This window comes from Oreochromis aureus, linkage group 3, assembly GCF_013358895.1.
Source record: "Oreochromis aureus strain Israel breed Guangdong linkage group 3, ZZ_aureus, whole genome shotgun sequence".
Lineage (NCBI taxonomy): Eukaryota > Metazoa > Chordata > Actinopteri > Cichliformes > Cichlidae > Oreochromis > Oreochromis aureus.
Genome location: NC_052944.1, coordinates 56983563 through 57011260, shown reverse-complemented (window position 1 = coordinate 57011260; position 27698 = coordinate 56983563). Strand labels below are relative to the sequence as shown.

General features: G+C 39.3%; 1 protein-coding gene across 3 annotated transcripts in view; it reads left to right on the top strand.

Moving 5' to 3' along the window:
* lratb.1 (lecithin retinol acyltransferase b, tandem duplicate 1) overlaps positions 1 to 27698 on the top strand; it is a 44979-nt gene that overhangs the window by 8758 nt on the left and 8523 nt on the right. Inside the window, exons 10-20 of one of the 3 annotated variants that reach the window (XM_031747903.2) lie at positions 1394 to 1458; positions 1609 to 1715; positions 1806 to 1908; positions 3615 to 3714; positions 6440 to 6479; positions 6633 to 6684; positions 7166 to 7277; positions 13001 to 13084; positions 13623 to 13740; positions 16794 to 16884; positions 19252 to 23354. In XM_031747903.2, coding sequence (XP_031603763.1) covers positions 1394 to 1458; positions 1609 to 1715; positions 1806 to 1908; positions 3615 to 3714; positions 6440 to 6479; positions 6633 to 6684; positions 7166 to 7277; positions 13001 to 13084; positions 13623 to 13740; positions 16794 to 16884; positions 19252 to 19326 — 947 coding nt within the window. In that variant the 3' untranslated portion in view covers positions 19327 to 23354. Of the gene's footprint in view, positions 1 to 1393; positions 1459 to 1608; positions 1716 to 1805; positions 1909 to 3614; positions 3715 to 6439; positions 6480 to 6632; positions 6685 to 7165; positions 7278 to 13000; positions 13085 to 13566; positions 13741 to 16793; positions 16885 to 19251; positions 23355 to 27698 lie in introns of those variants that run through there. The other 2 variants (XR_004199931.2, XM_039605311.1) reach the window with 2 other exon arrangements.

The window sequence follows — 27698 nt, the reverse complement described above, 5'->3', positions numbered from 1 at the left end:
ATACTGGGAAATTTGTTGGAAAAGAAAGGACGCCACAGCATTTGATGAAAATGATCATACTACAGGGCTGAATTTAATGGCCCCCATGTGCCATCAATTCCTTCATCCTTCAGGAACTGCCTTAACTCGCCACATGAGACCAGGCATTGTCATACACCTGGAGGAACTCACTGCACCAGTGTACCAGTGTAGGGTCTGTCAGTGGGTCCAAGGATTTCATCCTGATAACTAATGGCACTCATGGTGCTGTGGCCTTGCCTGTAGAGATCTGTGCATCCCTCCATGGAGGCCATCGATGACCCACCACCAAACCTGTCATCCTGAATGATGTTACAGGCAGCATAACAGTCTCCATGAATCTCCAGAACCTTCCATGTCTGTCACATGTGCTCCGGGTGAACCTGCACTCATCTGTGGAAAGCACAGGAGGTTGTTGGTGGACCTGCCAATAATATTCTATGGCAAATGCCAACCTTGATCCACAAAGCCGGGCACTGAGCACATGACCCACAAGAGGATGTTGTGCTTTCAGGCAGCGCTCATGAAGTTTGTCTCTGATTGTTTGGTCAGAGACATTGACACCAGTGTCCTGCTGGAGCTCTGTTCCTCAAAGCAGAAAGCAGCAGATACCGGTCCTGTAGATGGGTTAAGGGCCTTCTATGGCACTCTCCAGCTCTCCTAGAGTAACTACTTTTCTCCTGAATTCTCCTCTGTGATCTTAAGACTGTGCTGGGAGAAATTTTAAAATGTTTGTAATACATGTCATTTTTAAAAAAAAATCATGTAAAACACAGTTGTGAAAATGTGGGAAATAATACTAAGAAGCTAGACTAGAAAGAACGTAATTTAATTTAATATTTTACTAAGTTTTAAATAAAATCTAAACCAGCATAGATTTTTAAATGAGATGAATAAAAAAAATATATATACAAATTCAACTCATTACAATTAAATTACATTAAATTAAAAGATTGATAAAATTGTAATAAATACAGTGGTCCCACGTTCTAAAAATAACCCGCGATAGGTGAAAAAGCATGCAAAATTGCACACACAAAAAAACAGCAAGTCCGCAAAAGGTGAACCGCGTTATAGTGAGGGACCACTGTAATGCAGTAAAACTGTTTAAAATATTTATTTAATTTTTTAACTATCTGATAACTTAAAATGATAAAACCTGGAGCAAACTCATTAAAAAATGTTAGTAAATGTATGTTTTTTTTATTATTAAATTTTTATGTATCTAATTTCTTCAACCACATTTTTTTTCAAATTCTACAATCAGCTTTAAAAACAATTAAAAATAAATAAATAAATTAAAATTAAAATTTTTTTTTTTTTTTTAGATGATTTGTTAAATACCATGACATTTTGTGTTTGTGTGTGTTTTCAGGTGATGAGGGGGGAGCTGTCAGAGTAACCGGGGCGAAGGGCTTTGCCCCGTCACATGACTACAAGGTTAAAAAAAAAAACTGTATTTGCTCCTTATTTTAATATCTCAATAATGCGGATTATCGAATCCCACACAGGTCAATATTTTAAATAATATTTTACTGTTATTTAAAGTTTGTGTCCTGTCACATTCCGCCTTCACCATCTTCCTTGCAGGTTTGTGCAACTTACATGGACGGCTTCAGGGCGACCGCCGTGTGTCCGGTCACCGGGCCGAGAGCAGCGAAGAAGGCCAGAAGAACGGCAGAGAGCATCATCAAACGGTGGGAGCAAGAATCACAGCTCCGTGTTCTCTGAACTGTGTGGATTTCAACAATAACTGCTGTGTTTGTGTGTTGTGTGTGTGTGTTTAGGACAAAGAGGATGTTTAAACAGTTGGGACTGGAAGATTTCAGCTCCGTTAACATCCAGGTTCTTGGAGCTGAAGACACGTATGGTGCCAACGCTCGTTATAAGGTAACGGTCTGAAAAAGTAAAGTGCCAAAAAGCTGCACTTCCTCTAATGTCCACTCGAGGCTCCAGCAGTGCGTCAGTCTCAATCACTCCCATGTTAAAATGTCCAATTTTTACATCAGCAATAAACATGTTCACATCCTGATACAAAGATCAGTTTTGGTCTCTGTACCTAATGTCCTCCTTCATAACAACTGCACTGGAGTCAAATTATTATACCTGTCACCTCATTGTATTCGTATTTTATCAAATTCAAATTTTATTTGTCACATACACAATCATCCACAGTGGGACATGCAGTGAAATGCTTATGCTTTGCAATTCCCAACCAGATACAAGAATAAAACTAAAGAATTAAAAATTTGAATTAAAAAAAATAAATGAATAAAAATTAAAGTGTGCAAATTCAGCAGCTTCCCTGACCTCAACAGTGAGAAGAGTCCGTTGTCAGGGTGGGAGAGGTCTTTCATAATTTTCCTGGCTTTGGTGCTGCACCACTTGATGTAAATAGACTGCAGGTCAGGAAGCTCTGAGCGAATAATGCATTCGGCAGAGTGCACCAATCTCTGTCCTGTTTGATGCTGTTCCATTACTATATTAAATTGTATTAAAATTGAAGTTTTGCTTTACTAGGGGCGTGGCCTCTTTGACTGCGAGGCAGCTGTAGCCGCTAGCTGTTAGCTAGGCTTCACCTCAGCTGTTGGAGCGCTTTCAATGCTATTATTTGATAAACATTATGACGGCTGTGCAGTTAATCGTCCTAGCACACCGTCCAAGAGGTCAGTGCTGCAGCTTTGATGAGTGAAATTCTAGGATTTTACTTAGATGTCGTGTAAAATGAAAAAGAAAAACGAAATAATATTAAATAGTTACCTGAAATAACACCTTTTTTAGAATGAAAAAAAAATTAATAACAAAAATAATCAAAACTAATAATGGCATTCTCTTTTTAATAATTAAAGAAATTATTTTAAAAATGAAATAATAATATCTTAGATAAATAACAAATAGAATTATGAAGACATAACAGAAAGAAATTACATAGAATATAAAAACACTTAGTTTGGCTTTGTCCTTGTTTTATATTCAAAGTCATCTGACTTTTATTCAGTTCTTGGTTAAATAAGATGAAGATTCTCTGCAGGAAACAGAAACCTTGTATTTTATACAAAGCAGTAGAAACTGGAGTTCCTGGAGGGTAGAAAAAAAGGGAAAAAAACATGGCAGACATGAGAGAAGCATACAAACTCCTCACAGTTGTAGCGTACATAAAGAGCTCAGAGTTGACTCAGATCCAGGAGCCTCGGCAGTCCTGCGTGCCTCCGTTAAGATCTCACATAAGGACAGAAGCCGAACGAGCTGCTGGACGGCTTCTCTGTTTTTTTTGGTACAAAGCCCCCCTTTACTGATCAATGTATTTACTTCATCTTAGTTTTCCTTCTTTTGTTTCTCTGCATCCTTTCCCTTCCTAAGGGTTAAGGGTCACAGTTAAGCTTGTTTCAAGTCTCTAAATGCCCCCTTCTATCACCCGCTTCATCTTGACACAAACCCGCTGTTCTACATCCAACCTTCACATCTCCTTTACCACAAGTAGGTTAAGGGTCGCAGTAAAGCCTGTTTCATGCCTCTTATTTTGACTCCTTTCACCACTTTCACCTCTCAGACTACTTCCATTGATCATTAAATTTACATTTCTTGTCTGTTTTCAGGACTCCCGGGAGGCTGTGATCTGGTTGGCCGTCCACCACAAACAGAAAAAAGCTCTGGAGCTTTTCTCCAGAGAAGTGGCCCCTGCGGGGACGGGCATGGGTACGACTAACCCCATTATCTCCTCTTTAAACTCTCTAAACTTGTTCGCAGTACATAAGGACCTTTACGATGAGATCTGAGGACATCTGGATGTGGTAACAGCTGCTTATATAAGTGTCTTTTCATGGTTATTAGAAAGAGAACAGAGTTGTCTATACAGTAGTGAATAATGCATCCACACTGGAGGCTTGTTTAATGGATAAGATTACCACTGTGAGTAAATTCGATTGATATTTAATCACAAATTCAAACACAGTCCGTATTCTTTCTCGCTGCTAGTGCGGCCTCAGAAAAATGGGATAAATTTCCTCGCTTGTCTTACTGACCTTATTACCCCTTACTGTGAAAAATATAGGGCTCACATCCTTAGAAACTTTATGTAATTGATCTGAGCATGTAGCAGTAGCTGCTTACATAAGCACAACATGATTAGCTTTTTTCAAAATTCTCCCACATGCTTCTTACCCCTCAGTGGTAAAAGACTGATGGAGTATTGTTATCGCCCTGCTGGGCTGGCAGCGGTTTGGACATCCCAGTTTGTGAATGCGATAACTCGAGAACCATGTGATGTAGGAGCTTTAAATTGATGCTACTGGTGCAGCTACTGAAAATCTCAGGAAGTTTTCAGTATAACATTTGTAAACATGTTGTCTTTCTTTAGAAAGCATAAACTGTTTCTATTTGCACAAATTAACAGTATTTTTTGACAAAAAAAACACTCCCCAAAATGACCAGGGTCAGTATTATTAGGGCTCTGAAAAAACAATCTTTTTATTGCCACTGCTGTGCAATCACTTTGCTTTAACTTTCTCAAAGCTCATTAAATAAAGTTAAGACTGAGGTTATCTTTCAATATGTACATAATATAAGAGCTTCAGCAGCAGTGTAAGCAGTCACTTTTGAGAAAAAGAATAGTTGATGCTCACAAAGCAGGAGATGGATATAGAAAGTGTTTAAGAACTGGCGCGAGATCCACACAGCTCATAACAAACGAAAAGATTTTGAAGACTCTGGAAAGAAAACTGAAAACTAGCGAAAGATGTGTCTAAAGACCCCAGAACACAGAACCAAGTCTCTAACTGTAGTTTCAAAGATGACAGTCAATAGAACTCAATAGAACAGGAATGGACAGTGAGGTTAAAGACCAAGAAAAGGACAACCTGGAGAAAGATTAGGCTTGCTGGAAGAGACTAAACTGGTGCTGCTTGTGTTTTGAAAAAGACAGAAGAGGCATACAACCCAAAGAACATCGTCCTTACAGTGAAGCACAGTGACGGGAGTATTATGTTGTGAGGATACTTCAGTGTGTCACTGTGGAAGGACCCATGAAGAAAGAAGGTTATATGAAGATTTTGAAAGTCTGAGTTGTTGATCTGTCTTCTAACACGACAATGACCCAAAACATATGTTACTCCTGGTATATTAACTAGCTCCAGAAGACCAAGTTGAACCTTATTGACTGACCTACACAAAGCCTTGCCTTCAGTCTCACTGAAAATCTGTGGGGTGAACTGAAGACCACAGATTTTCAATGCGCCCATCATCTGGAGAAGCAGAGAAGAATAGTGGACTGGGATCACTCATGAGCGGTGTGTGTGTGGGAGATTTGTTGAAAACTACAACAACCAACAGGCTGTTATCCAGCAAAACTGATACACAGACCAGCTGGTTAATGGAGTTCACTGGGAGGTGCAAAGATGGTGCTTCACCAGAAACTTCCTTGTGCAAGGAAATAGCTGCGGTTGATCATATTTGCATGAAAGACGCCGGCTTGTCTACAAACACTTACCAACTACTCGCTAAGCCGTAGCAGAACTTGGGAAAGTATGATGCAAACTGAAGTGAAACTACGCACCTTTGAACTAAACTGTGTACCTTTTAAATATTGTTGGTTACTTTATTTTTGAAGGCGAGTGTTCATAGGACATTATAAAATAGTCACAATGAATAGGAAATACACCAGGTCGAAAAAACCCTGAATTCCAATTTTAAGACAAAAAAAGTTTTTTAAAAAAACAGTCCAAAACTGAGTCAAAGAGAAGCATAAATCCATCCATAAATCAGGGGAAAGCCCAGGATTTCACGTTGGCACAGTCAGAAGGGTTTATCTGAAAAATTCCTGAAATGATAAACGATCCTAACAGAACACATGGACCAAAAACTTGAGGTGAGAAAACTGGCTGTTAAACTGAAAGACAATGGAAAAATGAATGATGCAGGTATGTTAATGTGCATCCAGTTATCAGTAATAACAACCAAGATCACTGAACAGCAGTCTCAGCACAGTTGTCAACTTTCAGGGAGAATTATGTAAGTGTGCTGAAGCTGAATCATTAATATTCTGTGCATGTAAACCACTTTCCCTTAAACTGTCATGCTTCATATTCGTGTTTAACGTTGTAATGAGTGTGTTATTACATTAGCTGGACTGCACCGCTGAGCTCTGTGCTGTGAGTGGTCCACGGATGGGCCTTCCTCCATGAAGGGGGAGTCTGCCGCCTGCAGATAAGGAGGGTCGTGACCTCGAGGAGCAGAAGATGTTTTTGTTTATGGTGGCAGGTTCAGTTCAGCATGAACTTTGTGTGACTCCAAGGAGGCTGCTGAGTCACACTGTCAGTGTTGCTGAACTCGAATTAGGACAGGAAGGAGCCGCTGCACCTGCTACAACTGTCTCTAAAACTGCCAGCTCTACATTTCTTTTTCTCTTGTTTTTTCACGTTCACAGCTCCTGGACTCACTGGCATCGTGGGTGGACGACCCAGAGTGTGAGTTTAAAAAAATGCTTTCCCAATTTCTGCTTTTTTTTTTACCCACATGTGGAGAAAAGGAGCCAAAAAATCCCCCCATACAGCACGATGTAAGATATCTGTCTCTTACAAGAAGTTTCATCTTGTGTTTTTCATTTTTGTGGCTTCCAGGTCTCCTGTCCTAAAGCCATTTTTCTTCTTGCATCCCAAATCTCAGCTGAAGGTGAGTATGAATAAAAGAATAAAAGGAAGTTTTATTAAGAAGTTATTTTAAGAAATAACTTGATGACTTGAAGCTAAAAGAGAAGCCTCATTATCTGGAAATAATGTTGAGCCTGAGTCTGTCGAATATAAACAATGGAGAATGTAAAGACTATATAAAAGATAAACATATTAAAGTGAATGTATATAAAGCTGTTTCACAAAAGAGTATATTGACTGTGGACATGTGTTATAAAGCTTTAATATTACAAAACCTTTATATAAAGTAACTATACAGATAAATGCCTTTAAAAATGTATATATTGATATTATACAAGTTGTACAGTTATATAGAGATAAAAGATAATACTGTAACCGGTTTTCCTAATATGTAAAATACATAATATAATTTTTGTTAATAAAGTGACTGTATATTAATAAATTGGGTCTATACAGTCGGTATTTCTATCCACGCTTACATCTGTAAGTTTTTGTTGTGGTAGGTGGAGATTCACATCGGTGGAGAGCTGGTGGAGTCTCTGTCAGAGGAGGAACCAGACACACCTGTGCAGGATGAAGCCCCTCCCACCTCAGTAGAAGATGTACCTGATGCAGGTAAATGAACATGCAGGACTTTAATTACAGCACCAGAGATCAATACCAGTTTTGGTTAGTCATACCGGTTAACTAAAGCAGTATTTGTTATAATTACCTGATAACCACACGTTATGATCACGCATTGTGAGCTCTGGTGTTGCCAGCCAATCAGAGACCAGGCTTCCCTGTTGGTTTTAGTGGTTCATTTACTTTATTATTAAAATATGCTTGAATGTTTAGAGTTCTTGGTTATCTTTAAGAGGTTGTTGTGAGAGTTTGAGTCCTTGAAGAGGTTCCAGTAGTCCGTCTAGAAGTTCAAGGAGAAGGACCTTAAAGGAGCTTAGAGGTCCTTCAGGGTACTTTTTGAGGTCATCTTCTGTCGAATTTGAGTAAGATTGTTACTGTCAGGGCCGGCCATTTTAACAGTGAGCGCGTTTAGACTTTTTCCACTGTTTTTTTTTTTTTTTTCCTGAAAAAATTCAGGGCAAGGCTTTTAAGGCTCATTTATACTCAACATTCTCACCCTCACGAACGGTTTCCAATATGGCATGATGCCACCTTCGCCACAGCTTTTTCAAAATGGGCCAGCTTGAGGGAAGACTATAGTTGTGTCCAAATTCATGGGCTGCATCCTCCTGAGGACCCGGCCTTCGCGGTCTACGTGGGCCGGGTCCTCAGAAGGTCGGGTAGGCTGGAAGTAAACGGCTGTATTGGACGGTCTAGCCTTCTGATTTGCGTCACCGCTGTCTCGGTCGAGTTTAATAAACTCGGCCGTCTGCTCCTTGCTATTTAAAATCTAACAAGACACTGGTGTAAATTCTCGACCATCTCACACTGCTGTTTAATCAGTTTTCTGTTTGACGTTTATTCAGCTGTGTGAAAACCAAGGAGGAACCCACCCGGGGGATTAATAAAGTTTTATTTTATCTAATCTAATCTAATAACTTTAATCTCAGCCAAACTGATTTACTCACAAACAAATAAAACCAAAAAAAACCCAAAGCCAAACAATAACATTTTTGGTTGTCTAAGTGACTTATATATTACGTTTAACCTGAGTAGCGAAAGTCCGCGTTAAACTGAAAATGATGTGCCGAGAGTTGTGCCGTTCTTGGCGGCTCTAGTGACCCTCGAGCTCCCGGCTAGCTATCGAGCTGGTGGGTAACAGACATCTCCGAAAACGTCGAAGCACTTTTGCAAATATGCGATATTTTGATAACCCAAGCAGATATTTGAAGTTTACACACCCACATTCTTGCCTGAAACTATGTTAAAAGTTTATTTTGTGACCTAGAAAGATTAATAAGAGTAATTTTAAAACTTAGTAGCGGCCGCCGTTGCCGGAAACTGGAGTTTGGCTGGGCCGCGCTCTGAATTCTGGGATATGGTGGGCCACGAAGGACACACCCGACCCATCCTTCAAATTCGGGGAAAAGGAGGACGCATTTGTCAGCTGCATTCGGAGGAGTCTACGAATTTGGACAGCCTTTGGCGCGTCGCTGTGATGTAATCGGTCTACAAATGCGTCCTCAGGAGGATGCAGCCCATGAATTTGGACACCCCCTATGTGAACAAGTCCACCTGTACAGGCATTCTCAGATGACTCAAAACTCACGGAGAGAGATTTCCACAAAAGTTCTGGAAAAGATTACAAATGGACAAAAGAAAGTGGCTGTGTGATGCTGTCATGTTGACGCATGAAGCAACCAATGTGGCGAAGATGAATGGGCTATTGAGGTTAGTACGATCCTTGAGGGGCTCAACCAGTCCTTGAGGAGGGTCCTTAAAAAGTCTAACTCCAAGGCATCATGACTAGAATCATCTGGGCTTCTAAAGAGTACAGATGACTTCCAAATGTTTTTATGCTAATCACCAAGTTAGGATCACCCTTATTTTTGACTCTAATAGAATTATAACAACACCCTGCATTATATTTTCTCTATAAAATCTTGTTCTTTACTAAGTTTGGGTTGCTAATTGGGTTGCTCCATCCATCACATTACATATTTTTCACCAGTGGCAATTGTGAAGGTAATGGATAATGGGTGGGGTTTTTTTTTTTGGGGGGGGGGGGGGGGTTGCCATCCAAATAGCAACAAAACACAGCAGATCTTTTGAAAAAGAAATATTTTGGTTATTTTGGTATGAAATTGGACAGCCAGGTGAGCCACTTGGTTGTCCAAGCCACAGCTTCTGTTTAGTCAATATTTCAGAATTCAGTTCCAAACTAAATCATGTATGAGTTACCCCAACCTAACCTGCCATCAGCAATGGGATCTGTACCACTGAAACACCACCTCCCCATTTTACTGGCTTGGTTAATGGGAGCCTGATAATGTTTTGTCTCCAGATGCACACCATTCTAGTGATGAGGACTTTGAAGATCCATCTTCTTTGTTATTCATTTAACCAGACTTAAATAATGAGGTCTGGACCTGCCAAAGGAAGCGCTGAGTTGCTCGGGTCTCCTGGCTCCAGGAACCAAATTTTCTTTTTAAAAGCATCAGGGGATGGATCTTTGACAGGGATGATGAATTTGTCTATTGTGATGATGTTGAAGGTCTTTGTGAAGCAGTGGGTTGTGGGTATGATTCAGATGAGTGGAGGCTGCTATTGCCCGCTCAAAAGCCAGCCTGAAGTGTGTCCAACTGCATAATGGCAATTTCTTTGCATCCCTGCAACTTTATTCGTTCTGTCCACTTAAAAGAAACCTATGAAAGTTTGTAAATTTTGTTGGAAAAACAAGAACAACGAGCACAAATGGACCACATATGGAAAATAATAGATGTACATTTTGGGACAAAACTGTACGTGAGTGAATATTTAGATTGATATTTTTTAAGCTTGGTGTCTTTGAATTAAGTAATATCAACTGTTTTTGATGTAGGGCATAATAATCTACAAAATAAAGCTCAGGTTGTATCAGATAATTATTGACCCTAAAGTCAATAATTATCTTTAATGCCTTAAAGTCATCAGGAGCTCACTGAGGTCATAGATCAGGTGAGCAGTATGAGATTTCCCTCATAGACTTCTGTACCATTGGACTTCTGTTTGCAACCAGAGGAGTCATCCTGTGTTGGCCATAAAAGAATAAACGTTCAAAATGCTTCAACGTTGGATTCACAAACCAGTCCAGTCCACACCAACAAACCAAATCCCACTTAACACAATCAAGTTTAAGTATTTTTTAAAAATTCTCATAAAAAAACCTCAACAAACTGCGAAAGTTGATAGACTTTCAGATCAGTCACGAGGTTGTGAGAAACACTTCAGCTATGCAGGATTGCTGCTCTGTGTTTGTGAGTCTGTCTGAATCTGGGATTCCTAAGAAGTACAAGCTGTGCCACTTTTTATCCTTTCACCCTTTCGACCAGAGCTTCCCCTACGTGGCCCTGGACAACAATCACAGCAGAATTTAGGACACTCGTGCGAAGATGTGACGAGATGCAAACCGAGGCAGAGGAACTTTATTTACAAAAACACACTCTTACACATTCCTGACTGAAAAGAGGAAGGCCTCTCCAATTACAAAGACCAAAACAAGCGAAGAGCCAGAAGACAGTTTCTGGATTTAATATTTATTCATATGGTTCCATTTAGAAATCAGTCACTGACTGAGTTTAGCTGCAATTTATCTGCCTATTATTAATTACTGATTAGAACATATGTGCAGAAAAAATACTTCAAAGTCACATTAGCAAACACAAATTAAAGATTGGACGAAATTATATTTCATTGGTTTAAAGTGATCTCAAGTACATGGTCATTATTAACAGAGAGTGCCTGGATAGTGTTTTGAGTGTTCCAGGTACAGTTTGCCTGGCTGAACAGCACATCTCCAAAACTGCAGACACAAATCTTTCCAGTGTCCTGCAGCTCATCTTTGAGAGTCTCTTTTTTATCATTGATGGCAACATGGACAGCTAAAGCAGAGTCAAAGTTGTTGGTTTCTGTCAGCTGCAGAGTGGTTGTAGTAATATTGTAGATGTAGGCACTAGAGTGATTCTTAATTAACGATGGTTAGAGGTTTAAAGCTAGCTGTCCTTGAGACGGCCTTGAAAGTTCTTTAAGAGTGTTGGAGATGTTTGTAGCTTTTAGGCAAGGTTCAAGATTCAAACACACATGCAAATACAGTAAAGCAAAAACTAAGTTTGTACAACTTTATTGAGCTTGTGTCAATATTTGGTATGACCAACTTTATTCTTCAACATAGCCTGAGCCCTCTTAGCCAAGCTTTCTTGTCATTTCTTTAAGCTGTCTTCAGGAATAGTCCTCCAGCCTTCCAAACTCTTGGATGATGGCCACCTTTCGTTTTGTTCTCTGTCACACTGCTTCAATAATGTTGAGGTCTTGCCAATCCATGACTGATTATGGTTAACTGTGTGTTTTTCTATCCAGGTGTGCTTTTAAAAGCACACCTGACAGTGTGTTTGGGATCATTGTTATGCTGAAAAATGCAGCTGTAACCAATTAGACGCTCTCCAGCTAGTATTGCATGGTGAATCAGAATCTGAGGGTACATTTCTGCGTTCATAATTCCATCAGTTTTAACAAGCTCTCCAACATCTGGCTGAACTGCAGCCCCAAACCATTCCAAAGCCTCCACAGTGTTTTACAGGTTTACAAAGATACAACAGACTGTTGTACCTCTCTCTTGACCTTATCTATACATACTGACAACGATTTGAACTAAAAATTTCAGATTTGGAATCATGACTTCATAGGACCTATGGCCACTGATTTTCAGTCCAGTTCTTGTGTAATCTGGCATACCTCAGTCTTTTCTCCCTGTTTTCCTTCCTTAAAAATGGCAGCCACATTTCCACTGAGACCATTTCTGATGAGGCTTCAGTTAACAGTAGATTGATCAACTGAAGGTCCAGATGACTCTCAGGTCCTGTGTCAGATCTTTCATGGACTGTTTTCTAAGGATATGGCTATCTGATGCTGTTTATCTGCAGTATATAGTTTTTTAGGCCTGTCACTACTTCTTTTTCCAGACTGGACAAGTTTAACTTCTTTTACGAATGCAAAGCAAACTATGGCAAGAAATGCTACGTTTTCAGTAAACAGCACTTGGAAGTCACTTTATTGGTGCAAGAATACTACTTTATGTCTATAAATTGTTGGCATTGTTGTTATTGTTGGCATTTTTCATAGATTCAACTAAATAAACAAATTAGGTTTGTTTTGTTTTTTGCAACAAGCTAATACACTTAGGACTGTACTGGAAATGAATAAAATAGCAGCCAGAGCAAACCAAAGTCTAAAGCAAAACTTTGAAAAACCCCCAGAAAGCCTGCAGAAATGCTGTTCAAGACCATTAAAAAAAAAGAAAAAGACAATTACAAGAACATTTGACCCCCCACCAATGTTGGTGGTTACATATATTGTCCTTGAGAAGGTTCCAATCATGTTTAACTACATATAACAATACCATTCAGTATACATATAAGCAGTAATCGATTTAAAGTATCAAAGGTCTTTGAAAGGTCAGGTATTTGAAGGCATTTGAAAGGTCCATGAAAAGATTAATTCTTTAGGAGGTCCAAGGGTTTGGCGAGGGCTATCCTTGAGGCTCTTTAATTGTCACTGAAGATTTAGTCCTCAGTTGAAAGGACTGCATAAGGACAAATGAGTGCTTGCTGAAAGTGCCGACTGTGAGTTTGTTTCTGTGTTTTATCACAAGGCAAGAAAAGAAATTTGAAGGCATTTTTGATTTTTTGTTCTTTGCCCAGACCTGCCCAGTGGACCACACAGCTACAGACTGGAGGAGCTGGCGTACACGAGGAGCGGCGACAAAGGAGACTCTGCTAACATTGGTGAGAACAAATAAACCTCAGGAATGACATTCAGAAATATACAACACTGATTCAAACTAAATTAAATCCTGTTTAACCTCGAGTTCACCAGACAAATCTGACTGTCTCAAAATTAGGCCAGGAATCTCTGTGCGTGTGGTTAGTTTGGAGTCTCTTTGAGAAGTCCTTGAAGGTTCAGCAGGTTATTGGTGGAGATGTTATTCGTGCTCTATTAAAATCTTCCAAGTGAGCCCTTGAGGAAATACCATTTATTGTTTAGAGAGTTTTTTAGAAAGTACTTAACAAGACTCAAATGGTCTTCAAAGGGTCACTGACGTCGTTCAGTGTTCAAAGCAAAGACGAAAAGGAGGCCAATTATAAAGACGAAGGTTTACAGTAACTGTTTAAAGTTTACTGCTCTAAGCACTCTTTGTTTGGAAAAATGTTCAGGCATAGTATAATAAAGCTCTGTTTTTTGTTTTTTGTTTTATTTTAATGAGCAGAACACTGGTTTTAATTCCTGAGAAATGAAAATCATCACATCTGTGCATCTCTGTAGGAGTCGTAGCTCGCCATCCGCTCTACTTCCCCTATCTGAAGAAACACCTGACTTCTTCTGTGGTGGAGGAATACTTCTCCCACCTCATCAAGCCAGGAGTGAAGAATGCCGTCACACGGTGAGCAGGAGGAGGAAAAGGGTGTTTGTTGTGAGAGTCACTCAGGTCCTTATACATTTTTGTTTCACTTACGCCTCTGTGCACCACCATTTTAATCAGTCAGTAGGATGTAATAGTTTTATTTCCAGCATGTAAATATAACTAAAATATCAAGATGTGATTAAAGTGCAGATGCTCAGCTTTAATTCAAGAGGTAATAATGATAAAATATATATCATAATATATCATCTACATTTAATTCCATTTATATTTGGACACTGACACGAGTTTTGTGTTTTGTTTTGTTTTTTTACCTGTTTACTGAAATATTATAGATATGGACATTATGTGTAGACTCTCAGCTTTCATTTGAGGGTGTCCACATTTAAAGATGCTGAAGGGTTCAGAAGTTTCAGGTCCTTAACATGTGCCACCCTCTTTTTAAAGGGATCAAAAGTAATTGGACAATTGACTCGAAGGCTATTTCATGGGTATCATTGGTCAGTGATTGTCGATCAATGGTCATGGTAATTTGCATAATTATGATTAAGGAACTGACCTCCCAGCCCATTGTTCCTTCAGTGGGCTGGTTTCAGTCATTATGCAAATGTACTGTTTATAAGATTGGGGAAACCTGCAGTCAGCTGAAACTGAAGAAGTCACTTGGATGAGTGACGAAACGTTTCTCCCACAAAACGCTACGTCCAGATGAACAGAATCAACTTTTGGAGATTTCATGGGTAATTTAAAGATGATTTTTAAAGATTTAAAAATGTACTGATTTGATGAAAATGAAGACAGTTGCTAGGTAAATGAGCTAAAGGGCTGTGTGCCTTTCAGATCAGTTGCTTTTTGATTCGGTAATGCTCCACAGCTGTCTGTTGTGTTGTGTCTGCCTGGATAACAAGAGGAAATCTAAGATCCTACTTAAAACATCATCACCAGGCCTTCGGCTCCATTTTCAAACCCCACAAATACCACACTGACAAAGATTTAACAGAGTGCTGAAGACACTGAAGGATGGCTGTGGCTGAAACCCTCATGCTGTAGTCATGAAAAAAATCCCACAACAGGCTGATGGAAACCAGGAGCACAACTTCCACTAAAACTGAGATATAACACCATGAACACAGCTCACTGTCAGAGGCCTCCTCCTCGAGGTAATCACCCTGTAATGACACAGCAGAGGAGACGTAATAGGAACCAGGGCTGTGGTGTTTGATAGCCGGAGTCGGTGGATGACCAGGTTGTCTCTAAACAGAAGAATCTCAGGGTTCAGTGTTTTTATTTACTCCTCACAAAGAGACGAGTTTTCTGCAAGATTATAAACAGTTTATCTGCTGCCCGTTAGATTAGTAGCAGACACAATTTGTGTAAGATAAGATACACTCTGTTTACCCCAAAGCTGAGAAATTCCTTTGTTAAAGCAGATAAAAATCAAAATAAACACAACCATATAACAAGCAGGAAGACGTGTATCTCGGTGAAATACAGAGTGAAAAGGGTAAAAACTCATTTGAAATCATGAAATCAAGTATAGATTCAAAAAAAAGAAAGAACTGTATCCAGGCAGCTCACTCTCCAGGTAGTATTTATTTTTCAGGGAATAGCATTTTACATATTGTATTTAAACATTATAAACAGTAGGTAATGAATGACAGCTGTTTTTGGGGTCAACTTGAAAGAAAGGCAGATGTGAAATGTAAAAATGAGGTCAGAGGTCAAGTGTGACGTCATATTTGGATGCAAACTATGATGTGAAATTTACAATCCCCATAATACCAGCATCATTACCTAAATGCTGTCAATATTTTAAAAAACAAAGTAGATTTTTAGCAGTTTTAAAGATAGACAAAAATTTTGAACTTATTTGACCTTGAAAAAGAGGTCAGAGGTCAAAAGTGACATGATATTTATCATATTGTTCTCTATATGCCTACAATGACAGTAAGGAACATAGATTTAAATAGCTCTATATAACATTAGTATCACTCTAACCTTCAGATCAACCTATTGACCTTTGAAGAGAGGTTAGAGGTCAAATGTGACGTGATATAGAAAATCTTTTTTGTCAGTTTTCCAACAATAAATCATGAAGTCGACCTTGAAGACCTTGGAGGAAAATCTCTGTACAGTAGTTTTCAAATAAAACAAAATCCTGCCTCAACATAAACATCTGCCAGCTCAAACATGTGGATACGCCTGCTGTGGATCTTCTTTAAGTCGTTGATAAAGGAGCAGCTGAAAGTAGCTATTCTGATCTATTCACCAGGAGTTAAACTAAGAGGTATCAAGCTAACGTTGCGGTCGCCACCATTTGACCTCTGATGTTATGAAGAAGATTCACTACTCCCGTGTTAAAATCTGGACATTTTTAACATGGCTCTATGGATTGACTCAATTTAGGAGCGAGCCCCAAGTGGCTGTTAGCGGAACTGCAGGTTTTTAGTATCTAATTACTTATTATTATATTTATTGGTATATTTAGTAATATGATAATTGGATTGGTTGGAGCGTGTTGAATTTCCTTGATGAGACGAGCAGCACTAGCTTAGCGGGCGTGGCTGTACCTGACGCTGAGCATGTATATGGCCACGGCGGACATGTTTCAGCGGTGACTCAGCGCGCGGCGTGTTAGCGATTAGCGTAATGAAGAGATGGAGGCCATAAAGCTCGCTGACCTGCGTCTCCTCTCGCACCCTGAAACGCCTCCATGCTGCCACAGACGCTTCATTAGTGCACCTCCGGCACTCGTCAACCCAGCGGGAGGCCACTGGTCAGAGCATGTGTGTGTAAGCATGCTCACACACACATGCTTACAGACAGAGGCATGCACACACACACTTTACTAGTAAACCACACATTTAACTGCACACACATCAAAAGCCCGCGTGGTACATTTACGTGTGCAATAAACTGCCAAACCAGCACATGGTGCCAGTGTGTGTGTGTGTGTGTGTGTGTGTGTGTGTGTGTGTGTTTAACACATATGGTTGACCGTGTGTGGTTTTAAAGTGATGGTTACCATGGTTATGAGTGTGGTTTTTTAGTTTTTTCTTCCTTGTCATTCACAGATACACTCTGCCAGGAATCCACGGCCTTAACTTTGTCCTGCAGAGCTCGCTGGGAGGTGGAGGAGTGGCCTCTCTGCGCAGTGACCCCCAGGTAACACATGGCCACACACACACACACACACACACACACACATCTATACATACAGATCCTTCCTGGATCTGTGAGGGCACTTAATGACATTAAACCTTCTAGTTTAACCTGAACCAGATCCTCAGCTGAACCCCTGAAGCAGTCGATTTAAAGAAAGAAATGTCTCCGCCTTCCACCACCTCTCCTCTCCCTCTTCAGCCACTCGCTGTCTGTAAAAGTTTAATGAGAAAGTTCAGCCTCTGCAGATCTCGTGTAATAGGCGAGAAAGGGGGTAGCTGGTTCCAAGTGGGTCTACAGCTTAATTTCAGTCTGTATGCACCTGAAAACCATCGCAGTTCTCACGTTTCTTCACCCGAACAACATGAAATCTCGTTTCTTCCACATCGTCTTTCAGTTGGCTGTGAAGAAACCTGCTTTATTTTTAAATTACTGACAAAATAAAAATAAAAAAAACACTCATGAGATTTACACCAATTATTAAAAGCTCAATCTCAGAGTAGCTTTGTATGACTCACATGTCCAGCGTGACACACAAGGATTATTTTGCGATTATTCAGTTCATCCTCTGTCTGAATCCATTTTATGCTCCTCCCTCTTTAGGCCAACTCAGTTTTGATTGGCTGCCCCTCATCCATGGTGTAATGTAAATATACAAGAGCAAATCCATTCCCTGAGGTGTTCCTTTAGTCTGCTGTTTGTGTTTCAACTGCAATGTCAAACTTTAAAAACAAATGCTTTCCTTCTTCATCCCGCTTTAGCTCTCTCTTTCTCTCTGGACTTCATCAGAGATGTAATAGTCCCCCCAAAATATCTGCACCACCTCACTGATCCATTTCTAGCTCTTATTTTTGATCCACTATATTAAATATCATTTATATCCTATCGATTTGCAGCAGCAGTCCACAAGATTAATTGATTAGAGAGAATCTCGTCAATCAGGAGATCCTCTATGAAGAACACTTGGTGGCAGTGGGGAGAAGGAACCCACTTTTAAAAGGAAATGACTACCATCAGAACTAAGCTCAGGGAAGGGTAGCCCCCTCTGAATTTAACCAATCAGCACCCAGAGGTTTTTAGGGCCGATCAGGCGTACATATCCCCGAGTTCTCATGGTGGGGACATGAAATTGTGGTCAAAAACCAATATTTAAGTTCCTGCAGCATCCTCCCCTCTGCCCCTTAATGCTCTCTGGTCGCTATGGTAACGCATAAATATTTCTTTCAAAATAAAACACACAACTACAACCCAGGGAAGACTCAGGGAAACCGAGTCAACGATAAAAACCCTGAAAACCATACATTTCAGCCCGAGCTTCAACTCTCACGGCCCGGTACCAAACGACTCGTGGACCACTACCAGTCCGTGGCCCGGAGGTTGGGGACCGCTGATTTTTATTATTTGTGTGTATATAATATGAGCATTTACTATTATAAGATCATGTCTATGGCAAAAGAGGAGAAGTTTGACTCTGTCTAAAATGTAAATTAAAAACAGAATGCAATGATTTACTAATGTCATAAACTCGTGTTTATTCAGAATAGAAGATAGAAAACAGATCCAGTGTTTGAAATGACTGTGTATGACAACATATTTCTGCTGCTATCATGACGCAGACCCAGTAAATTTACAGCAATATCTTATTATTTTATATCAAATTAACAACAACGTTCTGTGTGACTTAGTGTCTCCACCAAGCTTTGATCGCTGTGTTCAAACATCTCCATCGCCCACTGATGTAAACCCAGTCAATGGAAAACCAAACATTGCACTTTTAACACTTTTAATGCATTATCTTCTAGAACACCCCCCCACACACACACACACACACATACACATACACATTTATTTCTCACTGTTTAAGCCCAAGGAGTTGTGCTGACAAATTTCTTTCATTTACTACAGCAGTGTTTCTTTATCATTTAGAAAAACTGACGCATGTGGTTGAAATTACGGTTCTTTTTAAATATTGGGATATCTCAGGGATTAAATATGCAGTTATGACAGAAAGGGTATTTTCACTGGTCCGGCTCACTTAACATCAAAACAGGTTGTACGTGTAAACGATGGGTTAAAATGAGTCTGACAACCCTGGTGTAAGGTAAAGAGGCAGCAGAGCAGCTCCAGGCCCTCTAAAAGGTGGGAAAACCTCTAGTCATAATTAAGGTCGTGTCCTTTGTCATCAAAGCTTTTCTCCTCCCTCGTTTCTGCTTTTTCTTTTCTCCTCATTGTTTATCAGAGGCATTGGTAAAGTTTCTTTTTCTCTCTGCTGCACATCAAAGAAACTCTTTTAACACCTCGCACAGCCGTAAAGCTCAACGACTCCAAGGTGGAAGCACGCACACGTTCACATTTCCTGTCTTTCCTCAGGGCAAAGCCTACGGTCAGATGCTGCTGGACTTGAAGCTGAGAGGACTGCCTGACCTCAAGTCTCTGGTGGACTGAGAGTCAAACAGAGGGAGAGAGAAAGAGCTGGAGGCAAACCGAGATGTAAAAGAGAGTTCACGAGGAACGTGAGACTTTTTACCTGAAGAGAAACACAAAGGGAGCATTTATAGATCCAGATCACGTCCACATCTGAAACCTGAAGAGCATAAGGTCATTTTATACATAAATTAGATTTAGGTCTTCACAATGTTTACAACATGTGGGTCACCACAACTCAAATCATCATGGGCCATCTGCTCAGCCATCTCTAATTGGCCTAAAAATTTTACAGTTCCAAGTTTGGGGATATAAAATGATTGCTGTGACAGTTGTAGTTTCATATACCAAGTATTTTTTTTAAATACTCCACTGATCATCTTCCAGCATTTTTTCTCACACTTTGAAATCTGAGGCAATGTGTGAATGTGAATGACTCAAAAACCATGAAATGTAAAAGCCTTTCTTACCATAAAAAGAATCAGGATCTGTAATTTATATACATGCATTTGATGATTTGAGATTCGACAACCCGCATGAGATCTGGCACAGATTTAGATCGTCTGAAGGAAACATCCAGAGCACCCCGTAAAAACAGCTGGACACACGTCCATAAAATTTAAGCCAAACAAGTTTACACAGGGCCTTAATCCTCTGAAGTCCAAGTCATCATTGGTGATGATTGTAACCCTGTGCAGTCAGAATGAATAATGTTGAAATTCAAATAGAACATTGACATTTTTCCCTCGTGTCTTGAAAAAGTGTTTCCTTTTTCCAAATACAATCTCATGGTTGGGATCATCACCAGTGATGGCTTACGCCTCACGCAGATTAACTGGTAGCTAACGGTTACTAAATGCTAACATTTAAAGACTGCCATGTTGTTGTTTTTGGTTTTTGGGTTTGGGTGAAGTTTTTGGTTTTGGGTCAATATTGGTAGTGAAGTGTTACCGCAAGCAAGTTTACCGAGCACTCTTCATCCATAGGCTGTACAGAGAACACATAACCTGTTAATTAATGCTAAAAGGCTAATGAAATATTCAAATTTCATTCACCACAACTAAACAACAGACTTGTTAGCCAATATGGACAATTAACTGCACAGCAGCCATATACAGTCAACACAGTCCTGAGTCAACACAGTTCATTTAAATATTTATTTATTTTATTAAAAAAAAAGTCACCCCTGCTCAGTTGCTATGAGCTAAACTGGGGTTTCAGTTAGAGGAATTACATTTTTGAGTCGTAACGACTGATAATACTGACCTGTTAAATTGAGGCCCACTTGTATGTCAGTTCTTAGAGCATTAGATTTGCAATTTGCGAACGCGTTAATGAGCTAACCACACTAATGTGTTGACGCCGTGCAGCCCCACGCACGGGGCGATCCGTGCTAGCTCGCTAACGGAGATTTGCCGCATTAATGCAGTTATGGCGTTAACGTCATTTTAACGAGAATAACGCTGACAGCACTAATTTTGAATCTCAAGTTCAAAGAGGAAAACCCAACAAAACGGAGTGGAATCACCTGGAGGGCAGCTAAACTGCCAACAATTCTTTTTTTTCTTGCGTTTCACTTTGATGCAAATGTGTGGGTCAAACGTTGTGAAAGCGTCATCACGCTGTATTGGACTTGATTTGAACCCAGTGACTGATATAGTGAAACGGTAGAGGTTTCTCACCCCAGACCCACAGATGTTGGCAATACAGGAAAATGTTTGGAGGCCGATTGTTCGCATCAGCCTCATAATCTTGACTTGCCCTGACCTCTGACCTCCCAGGGAACAAGGAGAGCTGGTTTGGGTTTCCCTCGCAGGGTAAACAAAGTCTTTTCTGTGAGCTATCAGAGGAGACACTCGACGGGCACGACGCCTGGTTCTCCCCGTCTCATTCACCTTGGCGTGACCCGGCTCCTCCGATGTTCGCCGCCCCGCAGGAATGCATGTCTCCTTCCACCAAACTGACTCTCTGCCTTCCAGCCGGTTTAGTCATAATTGCAAACAGACTGAATTTGGAGTCGGAGTCACTCAGCAGCTTCCGTCGGGGCTCGAATCTCATAAAATCCTCCACCTCTGAATCATATCCCCCTTTCCACAAAATCTTCATACTCACATTTCTTTGTCAAGTGACTTCTTTTTTTTTTTCTTTTTTTTTTGGTTTTCCAGGGAAATTCTGCAGCCCCTGTTCCCTGAACTTTGACCTCTTTTTTTAGAGAGCTTGAGTTTACAGTCAGAAATGTAAAACAAATCAAAGTATTTTCATGACTGAATGATCGCAAACACAGAGAAGGAGCCACATTAGAGAGCCTGCCTAAAACAATAAATAAACAGTTGTCCTGTAAACGGGCATTCAAAGGGTTTGGGGCACAATAAAACCATAAAAAATGACAGCAAGACAAATCCTTCCAGACATGAATTGAAAGCAAAGCAGCACGAGGATAAATTGTGCCAAAGTCACACGGGAAAAGTTCAAATCAATCAGCCGTTCTTCAGGATTTAAGGGACGACTGAGCGTCGTGTCAAAGTCAGAGCTTGAAATGGCGCTTCCCATAAAACCCCCAAACCGAAAGAAGTTACAAGCCGCAAGTGTCGCCACTTTGCATGTAAATCTGGAAATGTGCTCACATCTCAATGATGAAGGGAGCAAGACTCTGGATTCACATCTGCCCTCCACATTGCTTCCCATGAAACATTTGTCGTAACCGTGTGGAGAAACCCTTCATCATTGTAGAACAACACCACCTCCCCAAAACACATGGACTCTAAGATTTATGAGCATGCACAGAAAAGATTTCCAAACAATCGATGCTCATTTTCTGGCATGTTTACTCAATTTGCACGCTTTTATGTCAATATAGACTTCCTCAGCTAGTTTTTGGTTCAAACCTGGAGCGACTGATGGAAAGCCTCTTCAACCTCCTGACTTCACCTGGTCATTTTCAGTAGTGGTATGTGCCACCCTAACCAACTCGGATAGATTGACAGTAAGACTGTTTTGAGTCCAGATTATTTTAATAATTTAACTATATCACTGCTTGTTCATTTATCAAAAATGAAGGTTCTGTGATGGTGTCCTTTAAAATAAGGGCTACATTTTTGCTTCAAGGTTTAATTTGGGCATCTATAGAAACATCTTGAAGTTTAACTATGAAGACTTTTTCCCAACATATTTGATATTTCTTTGCTAATCAAGGGATTGTAGCATAACTTAAGAGAACCAAAAATGTAATAAATAACAATAATAAATAACAATGGTCTCTGGAGAGTAAAGGCCCCTGTTCATTTAGACAGCTGTTGTTATCTGTGCCATATTTCATATTTAGCTATCCAGTCGTTTTAGAGTGCCAGTCGAAACACATACGTCCAATAATTGAGCCTTGTGGAACACCAGAGGCCTTTTTTCTTTATTTCAGCAGGTTTACATCAACCTAAAGAAACAGAAGCAGCCTCCGACTTTTTAAAGTCTGAAAAAAAAACCCAGTTAAAGTTGGTGGGTGATCTTTGTGATTTGATGTTTGTCTATGAATTAGCTTTTTAACATAAACTCCGATGGTAGCTTTTTTCTTATTAACAGTTTTTCTCTGTATTATTATATTTGAACCACTGCCTCTCACCACTGATTTTTTCTTACTTTCTCTCTTTCTGGTACAAATTACCAGCATTGCCTTATTCGTAATGGATGCACTTTAGTCAAACTGATATCATAAAGCCTTACTGAGGAACCATGTGTGCTGTTATACAACTACATAGATTTCATCAAAATCACGTAACTTTTTCATTAAATATCCAACTTATAGGGCACACTGTTGCTTTTTGTCCATTTTAGAAACATTTCTTTAAACTTGAAACTTACCAGTACTTTGAAATGATGAAACTCTTGTAATTAAAGATCTGAAATAGGCTGAAGATTATAAGCAGTATGTTAAGACTTATTTACATTTTTCGATGAAGATGTTTAACTCTTTGGCTTTCTGCTTTCTATTTAAAATATTCTGTATAGAAGTGATTTTTGTAGATACTAAAGAGATTAAAGATATTTTTATTATCAAACCTTCTGCTTACAGCTTGCGCCGTTTGTGTGTGTGCCTGTTTTGTTAACAAGGTTGTCTTTGTGACAGGAAGCCGAGCAGCGAAAGGTGTCGACAGCAACAAGACAGAAATCTCAAACATGTCTTTCTTTGTTCCTAAAAGCAGCCGTTTGTTTTAAAAGCACGTTCTAGGACTCCAGAGGAGATTCCAGTCATTTTGCATATCGAGTATATTATGCATATATCATAGAATTCAAGATGCAGGAAAAAAGAGCTGCACAAAAAAAAAACAAAAAAAACCCGAATTTGGTTTAAGCTGTTGGGTATGTTTCTGAGACTCCACTGTTCTGCTGTGGGGATGAATGAAAATACAACCAAACCAGCAGGGAGTGAAACCGCCAAGGAACGTGTCCCGATAAAGTAGCAGCACAATAACAACAGAATAGTTTACCACACTATAAAAGAGAGCACAGTAAAAATGCAATTAAATGCTCCAAAGAAATACCAAATTAAAGTTTTTCAGCCTCAGATAGTTCAACAAAACATATTTATTTTGAAAGTGACAAAAGATTATAAGCAAATAAACATGTTTCAGTAAAAGTGGATAAGATTATAAGAATTTATACGAAAGCTATGTTAGCTGTTCCCTTCATATATACTCAGAGTTACGTATAAAAATTAAAAATAGCTCTTTTTTTTAAAGTTAATTTTACTTAATTTTTCTGTTTTGCTGTTTATATTTCCTATAATATGAGTTTTGCATTTTGTTAAAGAACAGCAGATTTCTTCTCTACAATTAAAGAACACACATACATAGATATATGCACATATGTATGTATGTATATAAACATACATAGGTGTAATAATAAGTAAAGACAATAAGTAAAGACTTGCAATCAAAAATAAACATTAAAATTTTAATGATAAACAAGCAAGGGACTACATATGTAAGTAAACATTAAGAGAAGACTAGTAAATAGTTTTTAATAAATACAATTTATATTTGCTGATATATACCCATATAGTGCATAACTACTTCAATCTAGAAAAAAATACTTGTACTCCTTTGAAAGAAAAAGCAGAGGTCCAGAAATGGAGCCTTGTGGAACATCAGAGAACAATTTTCTTGGATTTTGGAAGGCTGTTAAATTCCTTTTCTGTTCTACAGTGTACGCTGAACATCAGACTGACAAGCAGAGGATGAAGGATGGTGATTAACATTCAGAACATGCAGACAGCATGGGAACAAGTGTGTGTGTGCATTAATCAATGTGAAAGCAGCAGGTCACCAGTTTGTTGAATCGTTTGTCACGGCGTCATCGCTTTTGTCCTGCTCAGACTGATGCACAGCGAGGTATAGCAACACATTGAGTGCCTCCAACTCTGCCTGGGAGGATGGGAGATGTTTCTCTGACACAATGAAGCCCACAAACAAGTTCTTGGTGAAATCTGCTCACCAGACCACCAGGTAGCTACTGGAGCATTAAAGAAGTTTGGTGCTGCTGGAAAAACTATGTGTGGTTATCCCAATGTGTTTTATAATGCAGCTTTATCAAATTTCTCCTGTGTCTCCCAGTTATGTGCACGGTGTCCTTTAGCATCATGCTCTGACATGCTAGCTGGGACTATGGTGGCTGGTGAGAACGGGGAGATGAAGAAATGCATGTTGAGACCTTTGTGTTTTCAAGTTAGTTCATTCCCCCCCCGCCCCGCCCCGCTTTTACTCTCATTTCAGTCTGTGGTTATGTTAGCATAACCAGAGGTCCTAGTTATGGTCACTAATGTTATTAGTGTTTTTATTAAGAAAAAAAACTTGGTTAAGCCTTGATTATACTTTGAATTTACAAGTCCACTTGTGTCTGCTTGGTCCCAAGAAGGACACAAGCAGGACTGCCAAGTTTCTGTGACCATGCAGACTTCAGATTACAATGTGCCAGCTGCCCATCCGCCCCAAGAGGCATACTTGAGGCAAACTTGCCCTATATTTAGGGTTTACTATAAACCCTATATTTGTGTGATAGTCTAAGCACAGCTCAAGCTTTTTATTTTGCTCATACTCTTTAAATATGAAATTAAATAATCTCTGTTCATGATACACATCCTATTTGGTTATTACCGGCTTTGAGGCTTGATTATTTTTCATAGTTATCCGAGTTTTAGGTTAGCTTTAGTTTTTAAGCTAACACTACAAAGGTACTAAACTAAACTGTCATTTTTTGATGTTTTATATCACAAGGCTTCTCACGTACGAATGCTAATAATACTTTGCCTCCACAATTTCTTAATGTATCACTTCTGAGCTAGTCTAAAAATCAAACAAGCTATTCAAAGATGAATAACCTTTCATTTATAAAGCGTACTGACATTATAGTTGGATAGCTTTCTCTCCTTTTAATTAATGGCATGTCCTGCAGTGCTCTAACTAGTGGGATTGTTTCAGTGGGGTAAAAGTCGCTCTGTTGTGCTGTCAAGATTGATAAAAGGAGATGAATTGCTCCCCATCGGTCATTTTTCTTCCCTCTTTGTGTCTGTTGGGCTTTTCTCACTTTGCTTTCCCATTTTTCTCACGTCTTATTTTGGAGCTGTGACTCCCAGAGTACGACTCCACAAAAGGATTGCCCCAAAATTAGGTTAGTATGCAAAAATTTGGGCCATCCCTACAGACACATTAAATTACATTCAAATTAGCCTCAAAAAAACAGCTTTCTTCAAAAACATTGGACGTTGGGTCCAGATTTGATGTTAACCGAGTTTTTCAAGAACCAGTTCTTCCTTTGCGCTTTTTCAGTGGTCTCTATTGGTGCACTGGGTATATAATAACCTAAATACTTGTAGCCTATTTTTATAGTTTTCCCTGAAATACTTGACATTGTTTTGGGTCGTTAATGATAAAATAATAATAGCTAAAATAAAATGGTTATTTTACTACTTGTAAGGAGGACTCATTCAATATCCGTTGACTTAATAGGACTCACTCTGGTTCTGAAAAGTCAAGGTATGTTTCTTGTGTTTAAAATGTCTTTTTTATGAAATCCAATATTTATAAAGTATGATTTGTTTTCACACACATGGAGGAGGCTGTAAAAGTTCTGGTGCTGTTTCTGATTGTGTTTTTAGGATCTCCGCCCAGTGTGAGTACTTTCACCTGTAATAAGATGCTAATGTAGGTTTTGTTTGACATGAGCTGCTGTGTTTATCCCATATCTCCTCCTAAAAGCAGCTGGAGAGCATTAACACCATGCTGAGGGACACACACAAACGCATGTGTATGTGTGCATGTATTTGTTTGTGGTAAGAATCTTTTTTGACAGAGAGGTTTGGATTTATAGCTGGGGACCAGATTTTGATTTTGATTTATAGTTCTACCGTCCTTCATATTTGAATTTATTTCACAGTATCTCATTATTTATTCATATCACTGTCGCCTATTTCTTAGGCCTATTGTTAGGTGGTGGAAGTAACAAAAAGGTCACTGGGTTGGAAAAAAAGGGACAAATATATCAAAATATCAAGCTTTTATTATCCCTTCTTCTCCATGAAGCAAGAGTCAAAATGCACAGCTCACAAGCTACAAAGAAAAGGCTTTCTGATACTGGAGCTCTCCTGTACCTGGCCTCCAAAATGTTCAGAGTGGCAGCTAGGAGGGCTAAAGAGCGGCCAGGACACATCCAGACAGGCGAATTCACAGCAGGAACTGCTCTGGCTGTAACACTATCAGGCAATAAAGGATAAATGCACTCCAACAGACTGCTTCAAAGTAACACAGAATGCTGCGGAAAAACAACAAATATAAAGAAAATGACCCAGAACTACTCGTGCTGACAGAAACAGGAAGATGCACGCAACTGCAGAAACAATAAAAGGACTGAAAACAAAATAATGAACCACAAACAGACGAAAACTGACTTCACAGAAAACAGACACACAACAAATGCAAACTGATGTAAACTGATGCCTTACTTCAAAATGGGACAAAATCAAAACACTCACAAAAGATGAAAGCAACAAAGAAGAGACACAAAACATAATTAGCTAAATGAATTAAATAAAACATAAGTGGACACAGAAACACTTATGCAACTTTTTTCATGTATTAAAATCTCTTTTTTTTTTTACTGTGAAGTAAAAATAGTAAGAATTACATGTACAATTGTTTTGGCTTCTATTTGACTTTTTCTTGCTAACCCTTGTGCTGTCATAATATGTAAATTTGTCTAGTGTAGGATTAAATTTGTGTTTCTTTTGGCTAAGGTTACCTAACAGTAGTGTACCTGCTAACACAAAAAAAGCTATTTTCCAGAGCCTGTACAAATGTTATTACTGACACAATCAGGTCTGATTAGAAATGCTAGCTTAGCCTGTCAAA